General features: G+C 52.0%; 1 protein-coding gene across 1 annotated transcript in view; it reads right to left on the bottom strand.

Annotated features, from left to right (window-relative positions):
- Positions 1 to 7,973: 7,973 nt before the first annotated feature.
- The window catches only part of LOC101574098, a 9,602-nt gene continuing 8,348 nt past the window's right edge, over positions 7,974 to 9,227 (bottom strand). Inside the window, exon 5 of the mRNA XM_004630785.2 lies at positions 7,974 to 8,175. Coding sequence (XP_004630842.2) covers positions 8,039 to 8,175 — 137 coding nt within the window. The 3' untranslated portion in view covers positions 7,974 to 8,038. The remainder of the gene's footprint in view (positions 8,176 to 9,227) is intronic.

Here is a 9,227-nt window from a genome sequence, read left to right as displayed (position 1 = left end):
CCACTGAGCCATCTCTCTAGCCCCTGAAGAAAACTCTTGAGAAAGAAATAATAAAATTGAATGTTACACTTTAAAAAAATAAATAAATAAATAAAATAAAATAAAATAAAACAAATTATTTAAGCCATCTCATGTCAGTAGGTCCACTTAAATAATTAGTTTGAATAATTCTACTATAAAGGGGTTTGTGAATTATTAAGGAATTTAGCCACAAGATAAAGTTATAGTGAGACAATCTTCAATTTCAAAGGAGTCATTGCAAGATATGGACATAAAGAAAAAAGTTTGTCTGACAACAAAGCTGAATAAAGTGGCCTAGTCAGGGTGATGGCTTGTCAATTTGCTCAAGCAGGAAAAGACCAGTCCCACATCAGGAAGTCCTTGTGTCAGGCTCAGATCCACTCCTACAAAACACAACTTCTCCACCCAAACAAAACCAGACCAACAAGGGGGAAAACTGCATTGTAAAAGTAATGGCAATAATAAACAATGATAATGTAAAATAATGCTAGAGCTCCATGTAGTGAAGCAGCCCCCATCTACTGCTGGGCTGTCCCCAAAGGGACCTGGCAGCGCTACCTAGGCTGTGTGCCAGCTTCCAGGACTCCCAGAAGACACACTGGAGGGGGACTGCCTCACAGCTAGGGGGTGGGGAGGAACCGAGGCTGCCCGAAGGAGCACTGAGGCCAGGTGCAAGGACAGGGGAGTGGTTTGGGTGGGGCGCTGGGGCCAGTTGGCCTGGGACAGCTGCGTGCCCTTGGGCAAGGGACATATCTGTGCCTGGGTTTCTTTACCTGAATAGTGGAGGTGCCAGCTACACCTGTGTTATGAGGTGCTCACACAGATCTAGCGCTTGAGTACTTCATCGCATCAGCACTGCAGCTGCTGAGCTGTTGAGCTGCCATTGAGCTTTTTGTTTCCTGAGATGGGGTCTTGCTGTGCTGCCCGGGCTGGTCTTGACTTCTGAGCTCCTGCCCCTGCCCACAGGGTGCCCAGCTGAGCTCTGTCTTCACAAGATTTCCCTCAAAATCAAAGGAAGATTCTGAGCTTCGAGTGAGGCTGAGTGCTCGCTCGCCTAGCACCCTGGGGGCCAGTGGAGGTGGTGGTGAAGCCGTGTGTTGACCCCCAGAGCTCTATGCATTAGAGGCCGATCCCCAGCCTGGCTCTGTCAGAAGGTGCTGGAAGCTTTTGGAGGCAGAGCTTGGTAGAAGCCCTCAGGTCTTCAGGAGGAAGCCCTTGAAGGGAAGGGCATGGTGAGATTCCAGCTCCTTGTTTTCTCTTTTTTGATCCCTGGCTGCTGAGTGGTGCTGTTCCCCTCTGTACCCCTGACATGTTGTATCACCTACCCCAGCCCCAGAGCAACATGATCGATCCATTGTGGACCAGAAGCTCCAAAACTGTAAACCAAAACAAATCTTTCCTTTTTATGTGGTAATTATCTCTGGGAGTTCATTACAGTAACAAGAAGCTAATACACAATGTATAATGTGACGTTGAGTCAGCTGCCACTTCAGGCAAGGGGCTTGCCACAGAGAATCTGGAAAGACCCAGAGACCTCGTCAGAGCTGCATCCCTGTAGGGCAAGAAGCAAGGTGCCGTGGCTCATGGACTGGGGGCCACTCTGAGGATTTCTGCTCAGCACTGGGCTCAGCTCCTTCTCCGTGCTTGAGTAAAGCACAAAGCTGAGGTCAGGAAGCCGCAGGCCTGGGCCCTTGAAAGAGAACTCTCCTCCAAGTCTGCATGCGACCTCTGAGGGCATGCCAGGGCCACATGGCTGGGCCACCAACATGTCTGCCACTAGTGTGCCAAGTTTGTAATGCACCAGCTGGGAAGCCCTGCTTGAGAGAGAAACAGTTTGGTGTTCACGACTTTTGCTTATCCACACCACACAACAACAAACAGCCTTCTGTAGCCACCGTTGTGCACACCTGCCTGTGTATCTGCAGGATGAATTCCTAGAAGTGCGATCTCTGGGCCAAAAGTACATGGATTTGTCATCTTGATGGATGCATTGAGTCTGGCATCCTGCGAAACTGCCTGGCTCCTGCACACTCGCCAACAGCACTGTTAACACTCTTTGATCTCTGTCAATCTGGCAGATGAAAAAAATAGCACCCATACTTTAAAATTTTGTTTTTAAAATTCTAATTGAGATTGGCATCTTCTCATGTGTTTGAAAGCCATCTGTCCTCCTAATAAGTTAATGAAGCCACACAGTAACCAATGAAAGCTGCTGGTGGTACACACAGAACGCCAGGCACCCCGCACCTCCTGGAAGAGGAGATGGCAGGCTGCACGCGCTCACCAAAAATAAAACTGCATCTGGCCATGCTACTAAATACAAGCAGCATTTATAGAAAGTATGAGGAACCAAGAGACACAATGATCAATAGCTAGGAAGAAAGCCCCAAGCTGCACACTGGGGAATCGCCTCAGGACAAATGACCCCACTTTGTCTGTTTCTTCCTGTTTCTTCCACAAGTGAAAAGGAAGTGAGAGATGGGAGGGGAGTAGATTAACATAGAGGTGAGCACAGGGTGAGGCACTGGGCTTCCACACCCAGGAAGATGGAGATGACGTTTTTCTTTTTTCTCCTATGGTGCCAGACTCACACAAGCATCATAAGGCCGAGAGGTGCAAGAAGGCAGAGGCTGGCTGAGGGCTTCAGGATGACAACAACCCAAGCCCAACTTTCGGCTGAATTCTGTCCTCCACTCTAGTTCATATGTGGAGTCCTAACCTAATCATGTGACTTACTTGGAACTAAAACCTTCTCTGGGAGGCTGAGACAGGCGGATTCACTAGTTCAAGCCTACCTTGGAAGACTTAGTGATTTAGTGAGATCCTACCTCCAACTTTTTTAAGAAAGGGTTGAGGGTGTAGCTCAGTGGGAATGCCTTGTGTTCAATCCCCAGCGTGCACACAAAAGAAACACAATAAACATTTTAAAAAGAGATGACTACATTTAAATGGAAGCCAGATGTGGCAGTGCCTGGCTACACTCAGCACTCAGGGGCTGAGGCAGGAAAATCACTGTTGCTGTGAGTTCCAGGCCAGCCTGGGCTCCATAGTGAGTTCAAGACCAGCATGGACTGCAGAAGGAGACCCCGTGTCAAAATCAAAAAAAAAGAGCAAGTTCAAAGTAAGCCATTGATAGGGCTGGTGAGATGGCTCAGTGGTCTAAAGCACCTACTTAGAACAAGCTTAGCAAAGCACAGGGACCGCGGTTCAATCCCCCAGCACCACATGCCAGCCAGCCCCGCCCCCTGGTGGGCTGAGCTGGCCACACACACACACACACACACACACACACATATAAATAAATAAATGTAAAAAAAAAAAAAAAAAAAGTAAGCCATTGAGCCAGGGAGATAGCTCAGCAGAATAAGCACTTGCCTGGCAAGTGCAGGGTCCTGAGTTCAATCCCTGGTACCACAAAACAAAACAAAAGTAAGCCATTGAGGAGGACTCAGTATCAGAATAGGAAACTTGGATTCAAAAAGAGACCAGGGAATGTTCATTATGCTAACTAATCCAACAGAGACAGCCTGGAGTGGAAACCCAGACCCATCCACCCCAGACCCATTTATTTATTATTGTTATTTTTAAATTTTATTTATGTATGTGTGTGTGGCCAGCTCAGCCCACCAGGGGGCGGGGCTGGCTGGCATGTGGTGCTGGGGGATTGAACTGCGGTCCCTGTGCTTTGCTAAGCTTGTTCTAAGTAGGTGCTTTAGACCACTGAGCCATCTCACCAGCACCCCCAGACCCATTTAGATAGAAGTCAATGCTCCAAGTTACAAGTCACTGAGCACAGGTGGGGGCTGTTTGCTACACAGAGTCTGTTTTCTGCAGGGCTGAGAAGGAGCCCAGACTCTCCTTGAGCTAGGCAAGTGCTTCACCTGGGCTCTCCTCAGTCCTGCATCTCTTAAGGGGACTAGGCCTGCCCAACACCGGACTTGCCTTGTGTCAGTTGAATTTTCTTTGTTGCCCACAACATGGTTCCTCAGTATTTTGTTAATTTAAACAAATTGTGCCAGGATATGATGTAGCTCAGTGGCAGAGTGCTCACAGACACGTGCAAGGATCTTGGTTCAATCCCCAGCACCTCCAACCCCCCTTCAACAGAGTTGTGCTGCACATTTAACATGGTATGTTCATGCTGCTACGGATACACATGAAACTCCTGACCTGAAAGGTACCTGGACGAGTTCATGTCCTCTGAAACCAAAGAATGAATTTTAGGAACAACGGAGGTTAAGAGCAGAGTATTTATTGGGGAAAGAAAGCTCCTGTCCAAGAGAGGGACAGAAGGAGGACCCAAGTGGGTTGCCCAGGGAAGCTCTCTTCCAGGGATTTTTATAGAGTAAACCCATGCGGTGAGGTGGGTCTATGGGAACTTGCTTAGGTGGACATGAGGTGGGACAAAACTATGGTCAACCAATGAGATAGCAAGCACCATTGCTCAGGTGAAATTGATTAAACCCAGGACCGAATGGGGAAGTGAGTCACATAGCAAGCAGGCAGAAATATAGAATAGGAGTTTATCTGTTAGCCAGCTGGTAGCAGTCAGATTAGTGACTTCCTGGCTTCCTCAAGGTGATGATCAATCCCCAATGCTTATCTTTAGGGAGGTGAACATTTGTTTGGATCTTTGGTCTTTAGGTCTGGCCCACAGAGGGAGCACGTCTCCCTCACAGTTGGAAGGTCTCTTGTCTTCCATGTTATCTCCTTCAAGGGCCCAGCCCTGTCTGATTGCCTATAATATTTCTACTTAACTTGGCTGCCCACAACACTACCAAAGCATCAAGGTCAAAACAATGAGGTTCAAACATAACACTGAAAGGTTTTTTCTTTTTTAAATTTATTTTATTTATGTGTGTGTGTGTGTGTGTGTGTGTGTGTATGTATGGCCAGCTCAGCCCACCAGGGGGCGGGGCTGGCTGGCATGTGGTGCTGGGGGATTGAACTGCGGTCCCTGTGCTTTGCTAAGCTTGTTCTAAGTAGGTGCTTTAGACCACTGAGCCATCTCACCAGCCTGGTTCTTTCTTTCATTCCTCTCTTTCCTTCTCCTGGGAAGCACCAGGCTCCTCCCCCACACACCCCTCATCAGTGCTAGGCCTGGAACGGAACCCCAGGAGTGCTCTACTACTGAGATACATCCCCAGCCCCCTTATTTTGAAAATAAAATAAACTGCCCAGGCTGGCCTTGAACTTGCAGTCCTCCTGCCTCAGCCTCCCAAGTAGCTGGGCTTGCCCATGAACAGTATGGTGCCTGGTTGCCTGTAAACACTTCTGAAGCACCTGAACCATCAATTTTTGTTGTCTCCTACCAAACTGGCAGGAGGCGGGGGCTGGAAGGTGGAGCTTCCCCTGTCTGCTGACTCCCTGAATCTCTGCATATCTCAACTCAAGGCAATGATTGATGAATGGATCTTAGGCATGGTAGGGCATGTCTATAATCCAGTGCTTGGGAAGCTCAGGCAAGAGGATCATGAGTTCAAGACCAGCCTTGCCGGGGAGATGGCTCAGTAGAATAAGCGCTTCCCTGGCAAGTGCAAGGGCCTGAGTTCAATCCTCGGTTCCACCAAAAAAAAAAAAAAAAAAAGAGCAGCCTTGGTAACTTAGCCAAACTATCTCAAAAATACAAAGGTCGGGTTGGGGAGATGGATCAGTGGAATAAGTGCTTCCCGGGCAAGCACAAGGGCCTGAGTTCAATCCCCGGTTCCGCGGGGGGGGGGGGGGGGGGGGGGGGGGGGGGGGGATCATCTCACACCAGATAATGAGGGAGCCTGAGAGCAGGACAGTTGCCTTCTTGGATATATTAAATTGACGTTTAAGGCTTCCCACATCTTGTTCCCAAGGTCCCTCCAGGCTGGCTTTCCTCTCTTCAGTGCAGACAGCCCAGGTGCCAGGGCATGGGGTGACCTCCCCGCCCCCTCCCTTGGCCTTCTATCTCTTTGTGTCCTCTGTCTGTATTTCCCCTTTTGTGCCATGGTCCTCAGTGCCACAGGGCTCTGCACATGATTTCCTCTATCCGTGTTACCTGACTCACACCCTGCCAGCTCTACATTTCAGGTCATGGACACTTTCTCAGTGAAACCCTCTGGATTAAGTCAGTTCCTGGATCAATCCAAGAACGCATCTCCATTTTTTTTTTTTTTCCAGAACCGGGGCTTGAACTCAGATCCTTGCACTTGCCAGGCAAGCGCTTATTCTACTGAGCCATCTCCCTGGCCCCCGCATCTCCTCTTCTTGAACTCACTTGCGCCGTCATTCGTTAGGGTGACTGATGTATGTTTCTTTCCCCTTCCAGATTTTTAGGGACTGGAATCTATGAGATCTCATTCATTCTGTCCCCGGAGCAGGTACATAGTGGGTGCATATAAATACTTGTTTGTTGAATGAATTTGTGACTACTCTGCCAAACCCTCCCGGTGGCATCTGTGGTGTCCTTGGGGGTGCGGCGCCGGGATTGGTCCTCAAGGTAGTCCTAGGACTCCTCCAGCAGCTCTACTCTCAGACCTGCGACAGGCTCGGGCAAACTCGGTGCCCTGAGTCGGCTCCAGCTAAGGCTGAGGCCCAGCGAGGTTGCCAGGGCTGGGACGATGCTTCCAACGCAGGACACCTTGAGTGGGTGCTGCACGTGGCGGGCTCCCCATTGCCCTGCCGGGGTTTCCTCAGGGATGCTGCGCAGCCACCAATGAGATGTCCGGGAGCTACGTCTCTGCGTGCGACACTGATCTTTGCCAGGAGAGGGCGGTAGAGGACCTGTAGACGCAAGGTGCGAGTGTGCGGTGCTTGCAGGTCTTGCTCCTATTTTGCGGTTAGTAGGCAGTGTGTGGGAGGCCACCTAGGGCTGCTGTCCCCGCCGGGCGCCCAGAACCTGGGTGGTCAGGGGGTGCGGCTGCCTTAGACCCGGCTCCAGGCCCTGAGGGCAGCGGGCAGTGGGGTCCGGCCAGGCCGGGCGGGGGGCTGCAGTCGCGCCTACCGTGTGGGAGGGGCCCTTCGCTGGCGACTCCCCCAGGGCGCCCCTGGAGCGCCGGTGCAGCACGCTCCGCGAGCCTGAGCCAGGAGCGCGGGGAGTTTGCGCTCAGCCTGGGAAATTTAGCAACTTAGCTTCAAAGCAAGAGAACTGAGGATGGCGTTCAGGCAAAGGCCCAGGCTTCAGTGCTCAGCACCACAAAAAGACCAAAAACCTCGTTCAGGGACTTTGCGCTGGCTTTCCTTTCCCAGGCTGGTGATGGGACCCGAGTCCGGTCCACGCCCGCCCCTTCCTCTCGCTCAGCTGGACTTGGAAGGGCCGCCTCTTCCAAGGAGCCTGTCTGCCACCCAGGCCCTTCTGACCGTCCCTTCGCCTTTGTTTCTTCCTAGCACTCCTGGCCACGTAAACACTGCCCTTCACTGTGCTGTTTCCTTCCGTAGAGGGAGGGCGATCTCCTCTACAGGGCCGAGGGCTTTGTCCGGTACACCAGGGCATTCCTAGGATTAGTGCCCCGTATGCAGAAGGTGCTCAGTAAGTATTTGTCAATTGACTGAGTATAGGAAGTTGCTTGTGTTGCCACTCCCTCCACCCGGAATGCCTTCCCTTTTGTTTGTGAGGTGAGTGCTTGTGTGTTTTGTCTGGAGTCCTCTACTGGGGAATGAACCCAGGGTCTTTGCACTGAGCAGCATCCTCAGGTCCTGTGTTCTTTGAGACAAGCTCTCTCTTAAGTTGCTAAGTTTCCCAGGCTAGGTAACTTGCTGTTTCCTGTCTCAGCCTGCCAGCGTGCTAGGACTACAAGCCTGGCTCTCTGTGCCTTTCCTGGCCCTGCCTCGGCTCCTTCCATCCTAAAGGTAGACACCAGGGATGGGAAAGCAGGCTACAGGCAGAGGGCGCCGGCGGCTTTACTGAAGAGGGAGGGAAAGGGGAGAGATGGGAGGATGGAGAGGGAGGGAGAGGAGAAGGAGGGGGAAGGGGGAGGGGAGGGAGGAGGCGAGGGCGGGGGAAGGCGGGCGGGGCGGGAGCCGCGCAGGCGCAGCGGCGGGCGGCGAGGCGTCACTTCCTCCACTCCCTCCGCGCGTAGTCCCAGCGCGCCGCCAGCCCCTGCACCGGGTTGGCCTTCATGTCCAGCACGCGCTGCAGCTGCCGCGCCTTCCACTCGTCAGTCAGGGTGATGGGCTTCTCCGGGAACACTGTGGGGAAGCCGCGTGAGCGCTGTGCCCGCCGGGCCCCTCCCCCCGGCCCCTGCTGTGTGGACTTGAGCGTGTCCCCTTGCTTGTCTGAGCCTCAGACCCCTTCGCAGTGAGCACCATGTTGGACAGATACAAAGCACCCACTGAGCTGGACAGGGCTCTGGATGAGACAGGGCCTTTTGTTTTGGGGGTGTGGCTGGCTATCCCCCCCCCCAAATGAGGTCATTATGTAATTCACGTTGGCTTTGAACTCACTATGTAGCTCAGGCTGCCCCCAACCTGGTGATATTCCTGCCTCACCCTCCCTGTGCTGGGATTACAAGTGTACACCACCACACCCAGCTGCAAGGTGGTTACTGGAAAAATCTAGGAAGGTGTGGTGCATGCCTGTTCTCCCAGCCTGTGGGGGAGACTGCGGCAGGAGCATCCCAAATTTGAGTGCAGCCTAGACAACTCAGTGATTTAACAAGACATATCTGGCAGCGTGAGTGAAGGCCATGGGTTCCATCCCTAGTACAACCAATTGATCATCTGGGGAGGACAAGGCTAAATAAGGCTGAAGCGCTGGTGGAGGGATTGGAGAGGCCCTGCTATGTGGCAGGAAGGCCAAAGGCCCGAGCTTCCAGCGCCTATTCCCTGGTCACCTACCCCTGTGCTGCCCCTGTCTTCCAGGCCCCTGTCCCTGGAACTTCTATCCCCAGATGGCAGAAAGGGAGTAGATTTTCATGGGCACCTACTTGGTGCCAAACAGGGCTAGATGAGGCTGTTTCTGGAAGCTCTCCTAATGTCATCTTCAAACAGCTCAGGATTCCTGTTACCTTTTACTCAGGAAACAAAGTGAGGTCACTAAAGATGACAACTGAGGGGCCGGGGAGATGGCTCACTAGAATAAGCACTTGCCTGGCAAGCACAAAGGCCTGAGTTCAATCCCCAGTTCTGCCAAAGAACAAACAAAACCTGTCATTTTGGGGCTGGGGAGATGGCTCAGTGGAATAAAAGCTTCCCTGGCAAGTGCAAGGGCCTGAGTTCAATCCCGGGTTCCGCCAAAAAAA

The sequence above is a fragment of the Octodon degus genome, unplaced genomic scaffold (genome assembly GCF_000260255.1).
Source record: "Octodon degus isolate 3935 unplaced genomic scaffold, OctDeg1.0 scaffold00037, whole genome shotgun sequence".
NCBI lineage: Eukaryota > Metazoa > Chordata > Mammalia > Rodentia > Octodontidae > Octodon > Octodon degus.
The sequence above is the reverse complement of the archived record's forward strand: the minus strand, read 5'-3'. Positions and strand labels throughout refer to the sequence as shown.